Source organism: Callionymus lyra, chromosome 2 (genome assembly GCF_982586985.1).
Source record: "Callionymus lyra chromosome 2, fCalLyr1.hap1.1, whole genome shotgun sequence".
Taxonomy (NCBI): Eukaryota; Metazoa; Chordata; class Actinopteri; order Syngnathiformes; family Callionymidae; genus Callionymus; species Callionymus lyra.
Window position 1 is genome coordinate 24,135,757 of NC_141819.1, and position 22,684 is coordinate 24,158,440.

Genomic DNA, 22,684 nt, shown 5'->3' on the forward strand with positions numbered 1-22,684 from the left:
TCTTTTCATTGAAATATTTACATTAGAAAATGTACTTAAGCCCCGCCCACTGAAAACACTAGGTTTTTCTGGAGATGAAATCTTGTTTACAATAACCACGCCCACTATTCTGTGATTGGTCAAACATCGGGTGGGGGGGATTACGGAAATATATATACAACAAAACTAAAGCAAAGTTAATCACTAATGCACACCACCTTGCAAAGCATCGTACAACCTCCAGTAAGCAAACAATAAAAAATACCCTGATAAGTTTTTTTGAAACTATAACATGAAACTTGGGTTTGGGGGATTCAGTCAACAACCCTGGTTCAGAATCACACCTGCTAATACTGAAACTCTTACGCTGGTACACCTAAGCAAAAACAACTGACCTTGTGTAAAGATGCTACAGTAACTAGTAATAGTTACTTGTTTTCATGGTAACTCTAAATATATTTCTTGTTGTTGGGTTGTGTAATGACTTTCTTTGTCGGCCACATTTAATTGAACAGAGCCAAGGAGCTGCATTTATATCGACGGCACTCACTGGTTGAAGAGGATTCTAGAGCGGACGATGAACTTGAATATGTACTCCAGAGCTTTCATGGCCTTCAGCAATTGTTCAGTGAGCTTCTCTGCGTTATCAACGTAGTTCTTCAGGACTTTGGTGAGCTTCCTAAATTGGAGAAATAAAATACCCATTAGTGTCCGGGTGCCTTAACGTCGGGCAGATAGCGACTCACGTGTAGGCCAGCGTGGCGCTGAAGTGTTTTCGGATGTAGGTCTCCAGAACAGGGTTAAAGTGCTGGAACTTTCTGTCTGCAATGAGCCCGATTATGAAGACCTGTCGGAGGGAAAAGTGAAACTCATTAAAACGTTAAGCGGGTGGTAACATCAGGGGAAAGGGCGTGGCTGTCTGTGTCTGATCCAATATGCTGGAACACATTGGGAAATTTAACCGGACTACATTTGAGGCAAAAGTCAATTTCTCCTGATAAATTGAGAGACAATTGATACCACAGCTTCCATCTCGCTTCCATGAAACTGATTTTTGAAAATGAATCCCATGACAATGGGCGGTTGGAAGCTGGTTATAACCCACTCCCAAACTAGATTGGATTCATCAGAAACTAAAGCAATCAGAGGGTTTAGAAAGATTTGTTTTCTATCAGAGATGGAAAACAGACATTCATTTAATTGCAGTGATTTCACATCAGACAGAGAATATTTGTAGTTCTGAGCATGGTTCCCCAGTTCTCATTTAAGACGAAAAGCAAAGTGAAATGAAGATAACTGAAGCAGAAACACTGCATTTCCTGCTGTTGATCCATCGTAAACATTGCCCCTGTCGCAAAATGTATCCAATACCATCATAATTATTAACTTGTAGCTTAATAAACCTGTCATCTTTGACAATGACATGTATGAGTCACAGTTAAAATTAATGATCAGTTCCTACAAAATTCTACGTTCAAATGTTTTGACACTTTATTAGTTTTGGAATCTTAAACCTGCCATTTGATTTTTTTTTGGTGACAATCTAAAACTAGATTAGTTTTAAATATTAATAGATATGCAAATTATTTAAAAATATGTATTAAAACATGGATTTAAACAATGAGGAGTGTGACTGTGATAATGAAGGATTACAAAGCGAAACTTTGCGCTGAGATGCTGCTCTTAACTTGACAGCCAGATGTTGATTTCTTCCTTCTGAAAGGCGTTTGGAGAATCTACCGTAAAGTTTAGCGAGAACGCTCCGGATGTACGAGCCACTCATGACAGAAGAAACCAAAACAACTGATGTATTTGAAAGTTGACGTCACGCTTTTGTCTTCTGTATATCTGTGTGAGTAGTGATGCTGTAATGAAAGATAGATCCGCCTTATGTTGCTTCTGATTGGTTGATATCGCATGGTGACATATGTGATTGGCTAGATTTACATAAAAAGGACCAAAGTTTATTATCATTTAAAATGTTAAATTGTCAAATAAGTGTGACAAATCTCAAGTACTTGAATCACGTAAAAAAAATGTTTTAGCGGTTTTATACAGAAACTAAAATGGAATGGAAAAAATACAATTGCAGAGGTCCGCTAAATAGCTTCTTGTTTTTCAAATTGAATTATGACTAAAATGGAGACGATATTTCTTGGACATTTGCATGTATTTCAATAAGTTGAGTTTTAATTAAGTTTACAAATAATTTAATATAGTGTATTTTTTTTAAATATATAAACTACCTCCTGTAACCAACTGTGAGCAGCAAAGGGAGGTAGAAGATCCCCCCAGGAAAAATCCAAATAAAGTAGTATATATTTGAGGAGTAATATATATTGAATCAAACACAATGATTAATGACCATGCTCCAATAAACATCCTAATCCGAACACCATACACGCATATTTTGTGTGTTATCTTATTACGTTATTTTATTCTGTACTGCCAAACAAAATAATCCTATTTGTGTTTACAACACTTGCAACAAATGTTTCTGATTCTGATATTGACAGTAATGTTTCGGCTTGAATATGAAGTTTCATAACAGTAAGATTTACAATATTCATGCATTTTTCCTCAAACACTGGTTGAATACAAGCTATGTAGGAGCATGAACACTTGTTGTAGTGTGTGTTTGACTGACAATGATGTGACAGCAAACCTCTTTCTCTTACCAAAGCATCGAACACCAGCGTATCAAAGGTGTCACTGTCGGAGTTTTCCATCATGATGTTAAAAAGAGCATCCAGTGTGTCTTGCAGAAACTGAAACAACACAAGAATTCAACATGAATTCAACGTGAAACAACGTGAAGTTTTGCAATTTTTTTGGAGAGAAGTTTAACTTTCAAATTGACTTGCAGAATAACGGTAATATTCAAGCTGGTCATAATGCAAGTTAGTAAGGCCTTCTTACTCGTAAGACACAGACTGTATTTGAGGGGAAATTCTGAAGAAAAGGTGTTACAAAGTAATCTCTGGCTCACGATAGAGTTCTAAATGACGTCCCAGAATGGATGAGATTCATCATATTCTCTTCCAGAAACAGGGTTTGCACTATGTGGCCTTTACAGAACAATTCAATCACACGAGCAGCGAGGATGATTGATGGGCAAACTCACTCTTCAGTATTATTTCTGACTGGTTGCATTTCCCGCGTGTATGAGCCATTTTAAACCAGTCTATTCCTGTCAAAGAAACGGCTCATACCTTGAGGTCAAGCAAAAAAAAAAAAATCTGTTCATGTGCCGTCAATCATGGTAATTGTCATTTTAAATGAGGTTAATGGAAGCTATTTGCTTGAGTAATCTTGCCGTCGTTGGATGAAAAAAGTTGCTAGACGAAAGCCGACATATACAGTAGAGCCTCATCTTACCTTAACAACTTCACCACCGTCCACCTTCATTAGCTGCCGGAGGTTTTGTTGCAGCAGGCTGGTGTTGGACCGCCACTTCAGCAAGCCCAAAAGGTCAACTGCAAGAAAAGTACACACAATTTAAAAACAAATAAAATATGAAAGGTTATATACATTATCACAGTTGGAGTTTCACTTTTCAAGTTTGCAGATTTTTAGACAAGAACTTTAGGGAGAACACACTAAACATTTTTATTATTTAACCGACTTTTAATGGTGAAAATGGTGGGAAGTGAACTCCTACTACCACTGTCAATATTTCCCCTTTCTCCTCAAGCCTCTATTAATTCAAGTACACTACAATATATAAGAGGGCTCGTGTAAAAAAGCACCCACTGCTGAGGCTTCCAACATAAATCCAGCTTAATTAAAAAGATGTATGTGGCGAGCCTGTGGTGTCGTGAGCGTTTGGCTGAAGCCTTTCTAGCAACACTACAAAGTATGAAAAACATTACACCTCAATGGTCATTAGAACTACTTTATTTAACAGTAATATCAATTGTTGGACACCTTGAACACATTTGTTTTCAGGCCTTCGGCTCACCTAGACCCTGAGATAACAAAAGGGTTTAAATATTCTCCGTTCAACATGTCCTCTGTCTCTCATGTCCACGTGTCTGGCTTCCTTAACTTTGTCGCCAAACTTTTCAAAATGAACTATTCCTGTGATACTTTCATTTGTAATCAGATTCAGAACATGTCTGTTGCCAGTATTGTCAATGCAACACTGGAATTGTAAGTGTTTTTGACGGAATAGAATGAATTATAATTCTCTCAACTCTACTTTCTGCACTTCACCTTTTTGGATTTCCATCCATTACTCTGAATGTTTGTCTGAAATACATGACGTTTTTACTACTAAATGTATACATAGTGGCCACAAACCATTCTAATCTCAGTAATGAGATCACAGTGGACCTTGAAGCAGGCCATGTTTAGATTCCTAAAACAGGAGGGGAATCTAAGTGTCAATGCATTGCTCTTCATACAGATAAGATGCTACTGCAGTTATTTTTCTCTGCTGGGTTATTAGTTGTATCCTGCTGCACAGCAAGTTCAAAGGGGTTTTACTTTGCTCGGTGTGTGGTGCACTCGAATAATGAAAACTATTGAATGGAGAAACAGGAACTGTCCAAAGAGCTTCATGAAAACAAGTTGAATTTATATAATAGAGCACATAAAAAAGGTCTGAGAGTTGTTTTATGTTTACATTGTTTACATAGTGAGCATCAGCTTTCCTCTGGATTTTCTACAGCAGTAAGTTAAGCCGTAACCACATTATACTTACATGTAACGAACATTGCAGCTTTATATTAAAAAGCCATTATTGCATTGAGCAATATAGGGTGTGAATAAAATGTATAATTGCGAGATGCAAACCCATTTAATTTTCCAATTGCTAACACTAACTCACAAGGAAGCAATACCCGCTTCTTCTACTCTATGAAGTGCATTAGTTTTCCATTTAGTCATTTGTGTTTTAAAAAGGAGTGAATTTAGTTAGTGAACTGGCCACTGGAAAATAGAAAACCAGCTTAGTTTCATCCTCCCTGCTAGACTCATTTAAATCTCCAGCATGAATTCTGATAGATAGCCAGGAGGCACTCCAAACCCAAATAGCACGGAGCTCTGGGCAAGTTAAACATTCAATTTTGGACTTGTTTTTTTTTTCTAACGTTCATTTTCATTCTCATTAAAATTATGATTCATCCCTGAAAAGGGAAAAAAAAAACAACGACACAAGAGGAGCAGATTTTCGAGACAGCTCATTTAAAAGAATGCACGGCATCAAAAGCGTTCGAGACATTTGACCAGTCCGTCACATCAGACAATCCGTAGACTTACCAGCACAGTCGGGACATACTGACAAGCCCGAGTGAGTTTCTAAAGGATTATCCACAGAAACTAAAAGCTCCTTAGCTCAGTAAGTATCCCTGTCTCACTATCCAAATATTCATAGAAGGAAAATCCTCTGTCCATTGTGTGTACGAGCATTAGGATTTGCTTCATCTAATGTGCTTTAGTTGTAAGAATGTCACTCTAAAAAGCTGTCAAATGGGTCAAATAATCAAGTTACTTCACTAAATTCATGTTGAACCAAAAAAAGCTTAGCATGAATGATTCATGAGAGCAGTTATTCAAGAGCAGACCGAAATAAGCTGTTAAATTACAGAGTCAATTGAGTTGAAATAGTTGGCCATTATTTGAACTGTACAATCCATGGATCAGCATATATGGACCAAATGCAGCCAAAATTAAACAACTATATTCCCACATTTCGCAGCAATTTCTACAGATCTAAGGGAATAAAAAAATGATAAGAAATGAGAGACTGTTGGACCAGGTGTTCATCTACAGTGCATGATGAAGACTAAAACCAGCATCTTTCACTGTTCACCACAGGTCTGCACACAGGGTTATTGGGAGCATCCTCCATCATGGACAGCTCCAGATGTCCAGATGCAAAATGAGTGGTACCACAGTTGTTTTTTTTATTCTCTCATTTAAGATCGAGCAGCTCAGTAATCTCAGTCCAAAAACAATTCCCACTTCACATGAGATTTTGGAAAGACGGATGACCAAAAGCTCTCACCGTTCTGAGTGAGCTTGGTGGAGCAGACCAAGGTGCAGATCTGAAAGGAGTCCTTGCTGATGACACAGTTGCCAAGGTTCTGAGTGCTCTTGCCACTGACAGAGTAGCCCTTCTCCTCCAGCTCCAGTTTGGTGGCTGGCAGGTTCAGGTACAGAGATGAGTCCTCGAGCTTCTTTGCTTCTGCCTGGTGTGACACAATTCACACATTTTTTATTACATAACATCAGGTTCATTTTCTACCACTAAGACGGTACCGCTGTCCTGATGGCCATCAGCTTCTCTTCCACGATTGAATAAATGTGTGCTTTAACTGAGAGGAGGTTACGTTACCTTGTAGACAATCAGGTCATGCTCGCCGTCCCTCAGAGTCGTCCCATCGTATCGCATCAGCTTTACAAAAGACAAGGCGTAGATCTTCTCTGACTTGTCTTTAGCTGTTGGAAGAGAGGCAGATTGTTAATAGCTAGCTTATTGCACCAGAAGATAAATATTGCTTTGCTGTGTTATCACACCGTCACAACATATTCATTTATTAAAAAAAAAAGAGGAAAAGATCAATGAGATTAAGTCAGACCCTCATCAGTTTGATAGTAGATGATGAAGTAAGAATTGAAGATCACAAGACAAACATTCAGAAGATAACAAGAGAAAGAGAAGGGTCAAAATGCACAAAGAAAACACACAACAGGAGAAAAAGTGACAACACAACAACACGAGAAGATCAGAGGAGAAAGAAAAGGAGAAAAAACTAATGAAAGGCTGATGAAAAACAGTAATACGAGGAGCTCGGAAGGACTGGGTTAGAAGTGTGTGTATGTCAATTTTCAGACCCAACACAAAAGTCTAAAAGTAGAGGAAAAACTTTCGAGGAAAACCTACTTTGTGACCCAATCTAGAGAGAAACTGTGCAGACTTCGAACAGGCTGTCATATCAAATTCATGTCTGGACGACTGAACCTAGCACCCTCCATATATCCCCACTCTCCACGCTGTTGCCATAATGACAGATGAAACACAAGTGCAGAGATTTCAGGGAACTCATGCTTCAGCTTTGTTCGTTGAAAGCAGCCATCAGTCTGATGAGGCCCGACAGCATTAAGAGCCTGATGTTCTGTTGGAGCCGGTCTCTCCCGCTCTGAACCAGGAGGCTCAGATACAAAGCACAGGACCTCGGGTTGCTGGCATGACGAGCAGCTCTGTCAATTTGGGTTTCTGCACTCGCTAGAAGCAACCGACCAAGCATGAAAGGAAGAGGCACAAAAACTGAAGGGACACATTGCTTCTGCCATGTATTTGTTGAGAAACATTCGCTTTCGAATGAGCTCTTACAAAAAGTATTGATCCATAATCCTGCGAAACGTACCCACTTTTCTTGATCAATAATTCACATGAACCAGAACCTAAAACCACGGTATTCCTTTTTATAAGAATTTTCATGAAAATAAAGTATGTAAAGGATTAAATCCTATTAAATAAAAAGAAAGAAACCAACAGCTACTTATTAAGTCAAAATTCTATTAATTAGAAGGAAATATATGGCCCCATTTCAAGTCTGATTTAACAGAGAAAATCAGAAAAAAAGATAAATTAAGACATCTCACTTTTTGTCTTATTCTGCCTGCACAAATATTTGTAATCCGCTCATTAAACATTCTCGCTTGGTGGTGTTGTAGCAGCATCAGCATTCACCAGCCGTCCAGTGTCACTTCAGGTGAGCTTGTTTCTAAAGCAACCACTACCTTGTGATTATAGCAAGTCAAGCAGTTTTGAGAGCATGGCAACAGTGTTAGTCCTCCTTGTCATCACGCGTAGAAACCTCCATGTGTGCTGGTCGTTCCTTTCTTACCGACTGAAAAAACTTTTTTAACATTTCCACAATGTAAACAAGATTGCTAGGTACTTATTTAACAAGTGTTTTTATTGTATTATTTGCCCTCATCTATTGTACTATGGAAGGCATCAACATGTGGCAGCAAGAGCAAAGTTAAATGGTTCAAAACCTGAAGAGCCTCTTAAACAACATTATCTGATGTGTAAATGTGCCATAAGAGATTGATGCATCATTTATTATTCATAATATTTAGAACTTACAGTCCTGTGATGATCTGTGGCGAAACGTAAACCGTAAATGACTGCGATTCACGTCCTCGATCGGAATTGCAACCTGAAAACAAGAAATATGTCAGATGTGTCAAAAGCCCAGCCCGCCAAGTCATATCATGTGGCCAGCAAGAACACAAAAGGTATTTAAAAAATGTATTGCTTGACTTATTCAAAGTAATTCAGGCTGGAAAAGTAAAGTTAAATGCTCCATAGTATCAAAAATAACATTGATGAATATGTTACATTTTAGATGTTTAATGCTCGACATACAGATGAGTATTTTGTCAATGATAATTAAAAAGACACAAAGCAAACTCAAAATGTTTGCGGAAGAAATAAAATTCAGGAGTTACTTGAATTTATCAAGCGACTGCTTTTTCAGGCTATTATAAAAAAAAATGTACTGTATATGTACAGACAAAATGAAAGTAATAGAGGCAGAAGTAATACATGATAAATCTTTGTTATAATGTAATGCATTTAATATCAGTGTAGAAATTATTGTTTTGAATACTATCATCCGTTTCATTATTTAAAAAGCTCTATCACAGTTTATTCATATTGTTTTCAAATATATATTTTTTTTTTTCATTGAACTGATGCATGTATTTGGCTGTTTTGGCAATTTTCATCTTTATGGTCACAGCTTTTGTTATTCTCTTTTATGATGGTGTCAAAACGGTAAAAATTAATATCACATTATTGAAAAGGTAATTTAGATTATCTTCCAATGTGAGGCTGTTTATCAAGTGTGTTAAGTCTGATTACCCATGATGACTACAACCTAATATCCTATTGTGCAGCAATACACTCTTGATGGAGAAAAAAGATTCATAAACTTAATTGGTTGAATATTGTGCTTGATTATTACTGACGGATGGGGTTCTAAAACTGCGCTGGGGGCAGTAGTCATGATGGAATTATGAGCAGTAGAAGAGGGAGTTATTGTTATAGTCACAGTTGTAGAATGAGAGTTAATTGTGGTGCGAATAGTATTAAGCCAGAAAGAGCCGTGTAGCAGTCATTTTCTCAGTAGAAGAAAATTAAATTAGATATTCAATTATAAACATCAATAAAGCTACTGCCAGCATCACCTTCACAGTATTTGTATGAATATATCATAAAAATATTTTTTCGTATCTGTGAAAGAAGCAACTCAAATTATGAATTAGTGCAGAGATTTATTCCCTTCTGAATGATCACTTTTTAGTGCCTGAGCTAGAAAAGCTAGACATCAAGTTATAGCTCATTACAACATACTTTATATTTTGTTCATAAAGTATGAACTATTCCAATGTCAATAACGGTCATATGACCGCGACAAAAATTGACGATTCATCAGGTAGAAACACAAATGCTTTGACTCACCTTGATGGTTTCAAACCAGCGAGGCTGCTTCACTTGATAGTAGATGACCGACTTGTACTCATTGATCCCATCGTCACCAGCGCCAGGAAAGATGACACTCTATGAAAAGAATAGACACACAAAAGTATTTAACGGATTCTTACGTCATGATCATTCACTTCACCTGTATTATATATCACAGGAGTTTTCTACGTCTGAGCTCCTTCTCAGTCGTTCACATGGATCGAGTGAAATAAATAAATGAAAGAGGTGAAGGCAGAGCAGCTTTAAAGAATGTGGAGGACGGAGGGAACGAAGCAACCTTTTCAAGCCAGATTTTTGTTTTGACATTTGAAACCAAGGCCAACAGAATGTACCGAGGCTGAAAAATACATGCAAGAACATTTTATAGTAAAACAATTATCTGAAACAAAATGAAAGTGAAAATTTGAGGTGAAAGCCAAAAGTAAAAAAACAGGCGTGTTATATTCAATCACACTAGTGCACCAAAATCTGGAACCAAGTCGAAGTCCAGCCCCGTAGAAGATAGTTGATATCTTCTTTAACAGGAAATACGAGTCTGAATTAACATCTGCACCAACACTCCTTAACAATTCTATATAAATTCTCCTTAAAGCCAAAACGATCGCTTTACAATACATTTTTTGTTTATGAAAGTATAAATGATTGCTTCTGTTCCTTAGCTTATCTTAACACTATTCTCTTCATATGTCACCCATTCCATTTTTTAGGCCAACCATCGCTTTGTCCACATAAAATGTGCATGACTTGGCAGAATTTGAACACCAGACCTCAATTTTGACAGCTAAGATAGAAATCGGCACCTTTCACAAACGCACAATTACATGGTTTAACTAAAAAACAAATCAAGACATTGGAAAATTAAAAGCATGTCTGCTTTTAAAAGTTCAAGTTGACCTTGAGTTTAAGATACAAGCCTTTAAATAAAATTATTATAATTATAATCTACATCCCTAGTTAAAAAACACGACAAAGCAGGCCTAAACACAACAATACAACAAAGAAGTACACAAGAGGTACTGGGATGGCTAAATCGATTTCCTAATACCTTAGGACACAATCGTTTGGTGGGTATTTTTTGTTTCAATTACAACAACAAGAAGGTACATAACTATCGCAGATGTTCTTGAGAAGTTGCATGATACATGACTATATCATGAAAGTGCTCAAAAGATGATGATTTTTCTATGATCTGGATTCAAAATCGAATCAAAGGGCTTTGGACAGCAGGTCGGGGAGCATATGTAAATCAGTGGGGAGATTTGGCATGCATCCTTTGTTTTCCATCAGTCCAGACAACATGGTTCCAACCCTCCAATTCCAGCTGACTCCCTGGCAGGCGGCAGTGTTGCCTCTGAAATAATGCTGCACTAATGGCTTCTGACAACCAGCAATTATTGAGGAATAACAGGACGTTTCTCCCTCTGCCCGGCACAACAAGACTGCTGGGCAGGTGCTTTCTCCGGGAACTTTGGTAAGGAGGCAGGATTCATGACAGAATACAATTGAAGAGAGCGGAAGGCATGAGACTAGCCAAGGTCTAGCCACAGGTGAGAGGGCAGTAAAACTGTCACAGTGACAAAAATCACTGTCCAGGCGCAACACACAACATAATCAATCTTTTTTGGCTCAAGAGAAACTGAGAGAAATGCAGGAACAGATGAACGCTTAATCAAAACACTTCTTCGAGGCACCTTAAACGTAACCTCAATAAAGATAATAATTGATTTCCGATTCTGGTCCTATCAACCTGAATGTATCGCAGCAACATTAAACAATATTGTAACATATTTTCAAAGCCAATTCCTAACCAGTAATTGATTTGTTAAGCACAACATGGAACAATAATTCCGACACATGTGCCAGTCCTCCCACAGTCTGACACTTGCCCCCTTCCTCCCACACAATCCTCTTGTCCGACCGCTCCAAACCACCGCTGCTCCACATTAGTCGAAGGCTTTTGCGGTTCAGAACAAGAGGTTCTGTCCAACTGGGATTCAAAATCATTAATGAAGAGGAAAAAAAGTAGGTTATTGAAGAGAGAAAAAAGCGGGAAAGACTTTTATCATTAGGCCCTAATGGGAAAAGAAGATTACACTATGAGGAATTATTCAATTGACAGATTGGCAAGTTGGTCTAAGGCACATATGTCAAACTCTCTGGACTGCAAAGTCATTTTTTCGTGGCTACATGCTCGTCTCAAAATCAAAGCAGATTAATGTTAAAAAAAGTTACCTATAAATATGTCGGTGTTTAAAGATACGATTATGTCAACAATTATACAAAGGCTTTCAATAAGAGTAAAAGTAATGTTGAAGAAAAGGAACTTGATGGGAGTGTTTGATGAAGGAGGACAAATACGGAGAGAATTAAGATAGATGTTTGACGAATCAATAATTGAGATCAATGGCATTAACTTACCTCCAACTTTTTGCCGTCCTCATCATAAACCGACATGGTGACCTCCACGTTCTTGTGTGCCGTCTTGCTTCCCTTGTCAAAGTCTCCTTGAACCAGAGTCAGGTAGATGTCGTTCCTCACGTCGCCTATGAGAACAAATATTCAAACTTGCTTTGCTCCATTATTCAAGGTGAATATTGACAAAGACGCTGTACCTGGCATGATGATCTCAGGAAAGCCCATTTTGCGAGCCACAGCAGTGGATCTGTCGACTAGATGAGGGAAGTCCTTTCTTATCTGATGAATGTCTCCAGGAAGACGTTTCAGAGTCACCCACAGACCTTGTGGAATAGATACACAGAAGGGGGAGAATGACACCAGCCACATATTTAATTACAGTGAACAGAAAACTTGAAAAACTATACAGTGGTACCTTGACTTGCAACACCAATTCATGAGTCTTCAGCCAAGTTTTGTCAGATAAAATGTCAGCTGTGTGCAACCTCCAGCTAAGCTGCTGATAGCTGGTGAAGCAAACTCACACCATCCATCTAGCATCTCATTTGTTCTTTCATTTAGTGCCCGAGTGTCATGTCTTAAACTCGTTTTTTCTGGTATTTTGATGAATGGCTTTTTTTCAAATCATGGGTCAGAGGAATGTGCAGACGAGACAAAGTGCCGTGTTGTCACACACAGGACGGAATTATGAAGTCGAGGGAGGAATGTTTTTAGTCAACATGGCCACTGACAACTTGCAGATGATGCTGCGGCGAAGGTCATCATCCAGGAGAGATTCAAGCTATTCATTCTGATTTGATGCAGCAGATCAAAGGCATCATTCACTTTGTTTTCATACCATTTTGATATGAGCACATTTTAAATGATTAAAATCTATAATTTGTTACATAAAGAACAAATTAAACACACAAGTCAAGGTACCACCCATAGTGACTGGTGTGTATCATGTGACTAACAGACAGAAAATGAAACATGGAATGCCTTAAAACACTGTTTTTGTCAGTACAATGGAGCTACAGATGGAAGGACTTGGTCACTGGTCATTATGAAGAAAACACGGAAAAAGTCTAATCAGCTCAGTTAAATTTAACCCTTGTGAACTATTTTTCTTTTTATCATTATATTTGTACAAACTAATTAACCTTTAGTTAAACCATACATTTTAATCTTCAATAAAGTGAAGAAAACAAGCTTCTATTTTAATGTTTAAATAGCATGTGTTAGGCACAAAGGAAGATCTTTTTTAACATTTCATCTACTACTGCATTTATTTTCTCCACAAGGAAATGTTCCAAGAGGAATAGATTTATTCACAGGCTTCACCAGTTTATTTCCCCCCTGACATTCTTTATTTTCTCATCAAACCTAATTGAATTATCACTTTAAAAGGTTGCCTTGAATATTTACCATTAAGATAGTATCACCTTCTGAGAAGAATGACATCTGAATAATCTATAACCATCTCATTGTGACCTTTTCAGGATGTCATTTTCCAACAACATCCCAAATTTTGACAGAATAAAAGAACATCTCAGGTTTATTGGCAGGTTTGTGAGTGCCTTAATACAATCATTTATTCACACCCTTGTGTTTTGCATTCGTTCATTACTTCTCTTTCTCTCTCATTTCATTTTATTTCTATTTCCAAGTGATGGATGAGAGACAGGTTTCAATGACTTGTCTTTGAAAGTGAAGAAAATAAATGAACTCAAAACTATTTTCCAACCACTCGGCGTAATGTGTAAAGCTCATTTAGCATATTAAAGCTCTCAATCATTTGATAGCTTCATTTCCTGCGAGACAGACAAAGCAGAGCAAGTCATTTTTGGAGAAAAATCACTCAAACCTCTTTCGCGCTACTAAAGAGTTTGATGCCTATAATCTCGAAAGCCTTAGTCAAAAAATAAACAGTTATTGGTAACACTTTCTGTCGCCAAGAACCAGCAGACTAGAAAATCTTCTGGGAAAAGTCTTTGTGGAGCACAACGACCCTGTGGACGACTTCTTTACCATTTGTCATCACTAGGATCTTCAACTTTTAGAATAAAAAACACTTGAATGATCATTTTGTGTGGAAATCCACTTTGTCTTGGGACAAAACGTCTTGATTATTATCCTGAATGTGAACACAAACCTACACAAACCTAAAACGTATTTGAAGCGTTAATAATTAAAAGAGGAATAACTTCAAAGATCTGTCGAGTCATGTCACATAAAACCTTTATTTACATTGGATTTTAAAGTCGTACCTTGACCCTTATGGTTGACCTCTTTGGCAGTGATGACTTTGTTGATGACTGTCTGCAGGAAGTCGTTCTCACCTGCGACACTGAATGAAGAAGGAGAGATGCTCAGATGCCTACAGTAAACAATAATAAAAAAGGTTGACAGCTAAGCAACAAGGGAGGACGAACAAGAAATGATTGCAATAATATAGTAACAATCTTGATGGAGCATAACAAAATATTTGCTAATAAGACGATGAAAGTGCTAACAAAATAGGCCATTATTATTAATGTATGGCTATATTACAAAGAATATTGATTATAGGGTCATGACAAAAATATCCAATTACCTCTGAATGAATTGTTATATAATAATATATAAATATTAAAAAAGAAAATTGTATACAAAAATATAACTTTTTAACAGGAACTAAAAAACAAGTGAAAAAAAGTTGGGGTATAATTTAGATAATTTCACAGAACAATAGTTTCCTCGATCTGAAACACATTGTAGGATTCAGGGATACGGAACTGTAGGAGCAGAAAATGAAAAGGAAAGTGATACAATAAAAGCTTCTGAGAGAGCAGCAATGACATCCCTATATAATACTTCATAGGCAATATTCACAACAAGCTGTGAGGCTCCAATCTCCGTGATTTATGCTCGCACATGAAGCCGTTCAGCTAACTGCCTAAATCGGAAGCATTTCCAATTAGACAGAAAATCGTGTTATGGAAAAGGTTACTCCGGCTTTGTACACTTGTCCTGCGAGGGCGGCAGCGCTTAATGAGATCGCCTTAATTGAGTCAGTGGGGAATGAAGGCACCACTGTTTTAAAGGCCTCACTAATCAGATGTCAGGGCCACGACTGAGAGAAAAAAACGAACACAAGCCTCTGCGCTCCAAACAATCAAAAACAAGAGTGAAGGCCTTTATCACAGAGAGACTGCTGTTTTTAAAACCAGGAGGAACTCAATGATCCTCGGCTTTTTTCAAGTTGGCACTCACGACTGAAAGGGGATGAAATGCTGCTTGTCTTCATCATCCATTTTTCCAGTTACTATATCGGTGACGTCCATAACTGTGAAGAAAAAAAAACACGTTTTTACTTATTAAGGCTATACTGTAAAATGCATCTTTTCTAGACCTGTCACAAACGCCTTTTTATTTATTATACATATACTGCTTAAATATGTGTTTCAGTCTTTTTCTGACAGTTTTCTAGTATATCATATTTATAGATTTTAATGTATTCTTGTGCTGAACATTGGCCCTTCACATCCATCTCTGTGTCCCATAGGGGACCCCCGAGTATAGACAAAGAATAAATATCTAAAACCTTCAAGTCCCAATGGAAACTCTCCTGCTGTGACAACACGTACCTGCAACACCGAAAGGTCTCCGAAGTCCCGATGTCAGCTTCTTAGTGTTGTTGTCCCGCAGCTCCATTCGTCCCACTCTCACAATCTGACACACAAAACTGATCTTTTCCCTTTTCAAGTCTTCACTGCCCAAGTCCTGGAGAGTTGGAAGAAAAAAAGAGTTGTGAAGTAACATTGATGGTTTTTTTTTTTTTTACTTTTTCTCTCTCACATCATTTCCTCCCATCGATATCAGCCCCAGAAAATGGGCAGAGAAATGTACTTGAGGAAATGTGGGGAGAAACAAAATGAAATTGTCTGGATATCCTCCAAGAATGTAATAAGTGGATGATTAAAAATCAGTCCAGGCATTTATGGTATAAATGGCCAGCAGTAATGTTTTAGATAGACAGCTCTTTTCCAAAGTATTTTGCGAACAATCTTTTAGGTTGTTTTTTTTCAAATTTCACATAGATATATTTTATTTGTCAATCTACATTTTGTGTTAATATAATGTGAATTTTTCTGACATTTATTTCCAATTAATAATAAAAGGCACTTCTATGTTTCACAGAAAGCATCTACTCTAATGGTGGAATCTAACGGTTGAAGTGGTTAGCTTCAAATCATCCTTAGAGACTCCCTGGGGTAACAGTGATTAAAATTGAAAGAAACTCATTTAGATCCCTATAAATGGGGAGACCTTTTCACAAGTTAGATGTAGAGGATGCTTTTTTTGAAGACTTAATTAACTAGTGTTTCATCATAAACAAAGATTCCACCACCCATATTATTTTTTATTCACAGATTCCTATTTGATAACTAAATGCACTGAATAATAAGTTTAGTTCTATCCATCATCTCATCTGTCATGTTGAGGTTGTTTATATTGATGTTTTTTACATTTTCTTGCTGAAAGTTGTTACTTATCATTAGTTATGGAAAAATACAAATGGTATGATGCCCATGGGGCTATGAAAGTGATGGATTTAGCAGGTGATACTTTTATAGCACTGGTCAAAATTGGACTGACCAAAACAATCTTATGCAGTTTTGATAGTATTCTTTAAAAAAATAAATAATATTAATATCTAAAATGTCTCCCTTGTTTGAATAAATATAGGAAAATGTCTAATCAAATCTCATCGGAAATCATATGCAACATAATTTAGTGAAATAAAAATGTATCTGTAATCAAACTAGCAGCAACATTTCCAGTACATACAGTATGTTATTTTAAAAAATACTTTGTGAATGTAAAGACTCTAAAACGGACTTGCATGTCACCTGTCAAAAGTGGATAAATCATTCAAAGCTACAAGGTTCTTTTACAATCAATGAATGTGGAGAGAAAATGCAAGGTCTGACATTGTCAAGTCAGTTATGTCAGAAAAAATTTCATGAAGTTATAGAGTGAACGCAAAGGTCTAACAATTTTTAGACATCGGTTGTGTCTTGTCCTTTTCAGCATATATTTTATTGGGTATTGTTTTGATTGTTTAAGCGCTTTGTGACCCTGGTCTAGAAAAGCACTCTACAAATATTACTTACTTAGAAGTTGAATGTAACAAAATAACACAACAAAATAATTATAATAACAATCATAGTTGTTAAAAGGCTTGAATTCCTTTTTTCATGTAGTACTACTTATTATGTTTTGACTTCCACTATGGACATTTTCAGTAAAGACAATCTTTGAAATGTGTTTAAGCTCCTAATGTCAGTCTTGTATTAAAGAAAAACAGTCTCGATTTAACAACACAAAGCTATTTTACAAGCTTCAAAAAGAAAATGTGTTGTTAAATACAGTCCTCTATTGAACACGTTGAGCTCTATGCTATATCAGTTTGGTATTTTCCCTCAAAAAACGCTCAAGAAAAGTCAACTCGGAAAACCTTTCCTGCGGGCAACATTGCCTCAAACTGGCAAAGTGCTCCCAGTGGATGAAAGCAGGCTTCTTGGTCCTTTGGCTTCCATTAGAAAGAGGTGGCTGCCTCTGTAAATACATCCAGCAAACTTGAGCTCTCTTCTAAACTAATCCTCAAATACAGACTCAGCAATGATTCTCTCTCGGGCCCCATAACATAGCTGGATACTCAGTGGAAATATACGGGAGGGCTTGTACACACACACACACAATCATAAAAGCAAACACTCACCGTAAACACAGCTCTCAGATTATGAAGTTGGTCGATGTCTTTCACCAGGCCGGAACTCGACCAGCGGACCAGGTAGTTTTCACTTGAAGGAACAAAAGAGTGGTTAGATAAAAACTATGATTTATTAGATTGCTCTTTCTTACCACTTAAACTAGTAACAGTTTAGTGCATATAGTTAAATATGAAGTGTTGAAACAGGGGAAGGACCATGTTTACCTGATGAACTTGGATTCCACCGGGTCATAAAGAGACATGAGTACTTCGGCATCCTCCCCAATCTTGCAAACCACATTCTTCAAAGTCACGAAGAGGGCGAACGCCGGCGTGGAGGCAAACTTGGCCTGTCGGCTCAGGTCAATATTCTGCTTCTGGGACTGTGAGGCCGAGCACAAAGAAGTGACTTTTACTCAGAGCATCATGTTGCATCACAACACAACAAAATAAACATTCAGGTAGCAACAGCTACACCTCTTAAATCTAAGACTCTATATCTCCATAAATCAATGGAAAAACCCTTTCCTACTGAGAAATATTGTGCCTCAGGTGGACGGAGTTAGTGGACGCCCTTCAAAGATGTGCCCAATCCACATCATTAATATTAATGTGGTTGACCTGGACACCTTATCATTGCACATGCATATGCAATGTAGAGCGCTGGTCCAAAAGGTCACGTTAGATGAGACCGTGTAACTCCAGGGCACCTACCGTTTGGCACTTTAAAGACTGGGTGCCTGACATTTGGGTAAGTAATGCCACCGGTCAGCAGAAAAAAAGATCATGCCTCCATTCCTCTCCTGCTACATCAATCCACAGGCATGTGACATCAAACATTGAAGCACGTAGGAAGCGAAAAACGACTTTCATGCTTAACCTAATGGATACATCCTTAATGTTGTGGCCAGGAATCCTTCCTTAGACTTTGTATAAATTCACTGCTGAGCTTTCTTTAAGGTTAGAGATCATTTTAAAAATAAATGTTAAAAACAATGCTTGTATACATTTCTGTTGTTTTATAAAATATAAATGGAAAATGGAAGTTGTGCGTGTGGTAGAAATTAAATATTAATTAATACATCTCAGTTATTATATATAGCCAATCTTGGTGAAGATGGACAAAGATGAACTTCAGTTGAGAAGGATGGTTTATTAATTGTACACCAGGGGGCAACATAGCCTGTAGAGTGCCTTCTTTGTGATGAAATTACTTGTTTTTTTATACAGCAAAAAAGAGATAAATCTTTAAAATCATCAACCGTACATGACTGGCAACACTGCTGGTTTACAATATTGAGGGAAAGATTTAGCCTAACATGGTCTCTTGAGTCTGTCGAATTTGTTTTACCAACACTGATGTACTGATAACTAACGAAAATACGCAACATTATTGTGCAACATGTTAGCTTATAAACCAACTTACATAACCAAACAGAAAGTCTCCATTAAGCTTCTTATATACAGTATTGGTCAATAATATGTATGATTATAGAAAAAAATACAATCAGTAGTTTGTCTTACTTTTTCTTCCTGGATTCTGTCCTCAATTTGTTTGGAGGCGGCTTCATGTGCTCGGAACAGGCTGATGGTGCTGGTCAGTTCTGGGTCAAGGATGTTGCCGTCTTTGTCTCTCACCACGAGGTCAAGATCAAGGTATCTAAAAAAACATGTTTAAAAGGGTCTCAAGTGAATTACTTCAGCATTCAAAGTACCTTTGATGACTCTCATTTACTGTAATGCTTTTCACCAATTTATTTTTCAAAATTGCGCCTCCACTCGCATCACAAGTTACTTTGCAACTCACAACTATATTGCTGTTTCCTGCAGCTAAGTGACATCTCGTCATATTCCATTGATTGACACCAGTCACCCGTAGCAACGGCAGTCATTGGAAAGCTGTTATTGAGGATAAGAGGATAGGACACGGCTAAGAGGCCTCTTAAGACTCACTTGTTGCCGTAGTCTATCTTGGAGGTGACTTTCTGCTTCAGCTCGCTCAGCTCATCCTGCGGGAGGGTGCCGGAGAGGATCTGGGAACGCCACTCAATGAGGTCGTAGATCATGTCGCGGACGGAGTTGAACATCTCCCGCTTGTCTCCCTGTGAGATGGGAAAAAATGGGTCAACATATTAAACATTTCATGTGACAAATCAGCAGCAATTTTGTTGTTCTTTTATGACTTGTGAACATGCTACATCCAAATTCAAATTTTAAATTCAAGTTCAATGTAATTTACACAGCAAAAGCAGGACATTTTTAAAGACCTATTAAAGAATGACTAGCTCACCACGTATAGGTCCCTCCATATTGTAGCCCACTCCCGCAGAGTGGTGGTGACCTCCTGCACCAGAGGCAGCTCAGTGGGGATCACTGTCTCCTTTTGCCTGGGAGTCCAAGCAACAACACAGTTATTCCAAGTCCTGGTTTCCTCTCCATTTCTAACACGATATAAATGAGGTTGATGCACTTAAGTGTTTGACTCCAACAATAGGTTTATTCCATATAATAACAGAAATTAAAGAGAAAATAAGGATGAGAATCCTGACCCGCTGCCTTCGATCGTGGCGTCTTTCAGGTGAATATAGCACGCAGGAAATATGCCCTGGAACAAGAAAAAATGGGTTCAAAACAGGCAGTGAAACCGAAATTAACTCAAATATTTAATAGTCAATCACCTTTTTGGATTTTCTCCTCAGCCTATGCCCTCTGTACCAGTCTAGTGAGACAAAGGACAATGAAACACATTGAAGATTTAGAGAGTCAACTCAAGTTAATGCATATGTGTCGAATACAAAAACAATCCAACCAATATTCTTGATTATTTGTTGCAAAAACCTCAAAACTTGTATTAGTGGCCAGATAAACCACACATGTTTAAAATATTTCCGTTTTTGTTTGGGGTGTAGGTAAAACTCTCTTTCAAATACAGATAAATCAAGAGTCAGAGTCAAGACATTTAACTGTGACCCTTTTATTTTTAACCGACCTCAAATAAAGTATAGTGAGACAATAATAATAATAAAAATAATAACTATAATAAAGATACAATACCATTTATCCACTGGAAATTCCCTCGTTTGTTCAATTCTGAATAATTCATTGACAAAGATTTATTAAAAAGATATAGTTTGTTCTTTATTACACATCATATTTTTAATATTACATCAAACAATTAGGAATGTAAATAAATAAGAAGTTGAACGTCTATTTTAAAATGTAATCTTGTTAAAGTTCTATAAAAAAAATGATTAATAGAAGTAAAAATTAAACGACAATATTTGTTGGATTTCCGTGGATGATTATTAATTCTATGCTTGTGTTCTATCAGGAGATACTTTGTCATGGTCGACCTCAGCAGCGACACTCGTCTCACCTTCATGGGTCTCGAGGATGTGAACTGTGTCTCCGATCTGCAGCGAGAGCTCCTCCTCTCCACGGGCATCGTAGTTATAGATGGCTGGAAGGGATGCGAGGGGACAATATAAGAGAAGGAGATATTACAGAGGGAGGAAAGAGCCAATAAAGCATACAGCTCCCTCGTGGCGTTGTGTGTGTAGTCGTGGCTGTGTTACCACCCACACATCCTGACATCTCAGTACCATTGACGGTGTAGTATTCAACACATTCAAACAAACAGATACTCATTAGGAAAGGTTCTACCACCAGATTAACACACAAACAGGAGGATGTATGAGAGTCAATTATTCAAACTCGCAGAAAATGACTAAAGCCAAAGCCAGTCAGTTGTGAGACGTCTTTGAAAAAATGTAAATGGTAATCTTGATATTTTTGAGTACATTTATTGCAATAAAAAGGGTTCTTTCCTAAGTTGTTGCGACATAATCATTTTTGAACCATGCCAATATTTGAGATAAGTCACTGTAAAACATGAGAAAGTCAAATAAAGAACATAAAGACTAGGGTGTTTTACAAAGATATATTGTTATATTTAAATATGGTATTTTTTTGTTTGTTTTTCACAATACTGTATCAATAATAGACAGCATCAATATTTTTGTTTTTCCATTTGGTAAATAGAGCAAAGGCAATTTTTTTGGTATTGAAATCATATTTTATTTTTTATTCCCATTCTTTTATGGTGTCGTTATGTTGCATTTCAAGTTTTCTTTATTATCATTATTTACAATTACATGCAAATATTCACATATTTTGTTTATTTTGGTTCATTAAACTTCCAGCCGCTAGATGGCAGCATTAATTACATCCTCCACTGCTAAAGGGACAATAAAATCCAGCGTGATACCAGTGATGAGTACGAGAGGATACAGTCGACTCCAGCAGCTTTTAAAGCTGATGTTTGGACCTATATTGGTTTCAAAACAAATGATAACAATTAAGACTGTCAAGAGTTATATGGTCTGTAAATTCTGCAACAGAGTCAAGTACAATACTAAAGATATATCTTTGTCCCTACAGTATTGCAATATATTGTATCATTATCATATTGCCAGATACCCCCAATACACACCTCTAACACATACAATGAAGCATTTTTACAGAGGACAAAGTCTCCAGGATCTTGACCAATAAACAGACCACACAGACCAATAAAACAAAGTCCATAAAAAACAAAGTAGAATAACCATATAAACTTAAGTTACCACCATCCCTGTCATATCTTCAGTAACATGCCACCGTGGGTCTCCTGTCAACGCAACTATGTGAAGGTGGTGAAACATCAACAATATCATCAGGTCAGGCGACACTTGCTCTCTCATTTTGTGCGAGGTGAGCATATCACTGTCAAACAAGCCGATACCCGCTGAGGAGGAATTGTGCAGAGGGGCTGACACAAAAATAAATGAGCAAACACACTATATACACTGACAGCATGACAAGTAGCCAAGTTAACAGAGGTGTTTGTGTTGCAGCGACACCTGTGAGAGTATCAGAAAACAGGCCGGGGACACTGGTGTGTGTGTGTGTGAGAGGGGGTGTGTGTGTGGGGCTATTTCAACTAAGGTTTCCAGAGGTGAACGACAACTTAATTAAAAAAGAACCTCCCTGTGGGCGCTGGCGCCATC

The 22,684-nt window shown here is 37.5% G+C and overlaps 1 protein-coding gene across 3 annotated transcripts in view; it reads right to left on the bottom strand.

Annotated features, from left to right (window-relative positions):
* dock1 (dedicator of cytokinesis 1) overlaps positions 1-22,684 on the bottom strand; it is a 137,989-nt gene that overhangs the window by 95,225 nt on the left and 20,080 nt on the right. For all 3 annotated transcript variants that reach the window (XM_087784232.1, XM_087784231.1, XM_087784233.1), the window contains exons 2-22: positions 21,013-21,096; positions 20,315-20,355; positions 20,186-20,241; positions 19,927-20,023; positions 19,590-19,738; positions 19,161-19,296; positions 17,862-18,019; positions 17,646-17,727; positions 15,508-15,643; positions 15,134-15,206; positions 14,149-14,228; positions 12,097-12,222; positions 11,903-12,027; positions 9,461-9,559; positions 8,081-8,153; positions 6,320-6,423; positions 5,990-6,173; positions 3,358-3,455; positions 2,658-2,747; positions 726-826; positions 530-658 (exon numbers count right to left, since the gene is read on the bottom strand). In XM_087784232.1, coding sequence (XP_087640358.1) covers positions 530-658; positions 726-826; positions 2,658-2,747; positions 3,358-3,455; positions 5,990-6,173; positions 6,320-6,423; positions 8,081-8,153; positions 9,461-9,559; positions 11,903-12,027; positions 12,097-12,222; positions 14,149-14,228; positions 15,134-15,206; positions 15,508-15,643; positions 17,646-17,727; positions 17,862-18,019; positions 19,161-19,296; positions 19,590-19,738; positions 19,927-20,023; positions 20,186-20,241; positions 20,315-20,355; positions 21,013-21,096 — 2,221 coding nt within the window. The remainder of the gene's footprint in view (positions 1-529; positions 659-725; positions 827-2,657; positions 2,748-3,357; positions 3,456-5,989; positions 6,174-6,319; positions 6,424-8,080; positions 8,154-9,460; positions 9,560-11,902; positions 12,028-12,096; positions 12,223-14,148; positions 14,229-15,133; positions 15,207-15,507; positions 15,644-17,645; positions 17,728-17,861; positions 18,020-19,160; positions 19,297-19,589; positions 19,739-19,926; positions 20,024-20,185; positions 20,242-20,314; positions 20,356-21,012; positions 21,097-22,684) is intronic.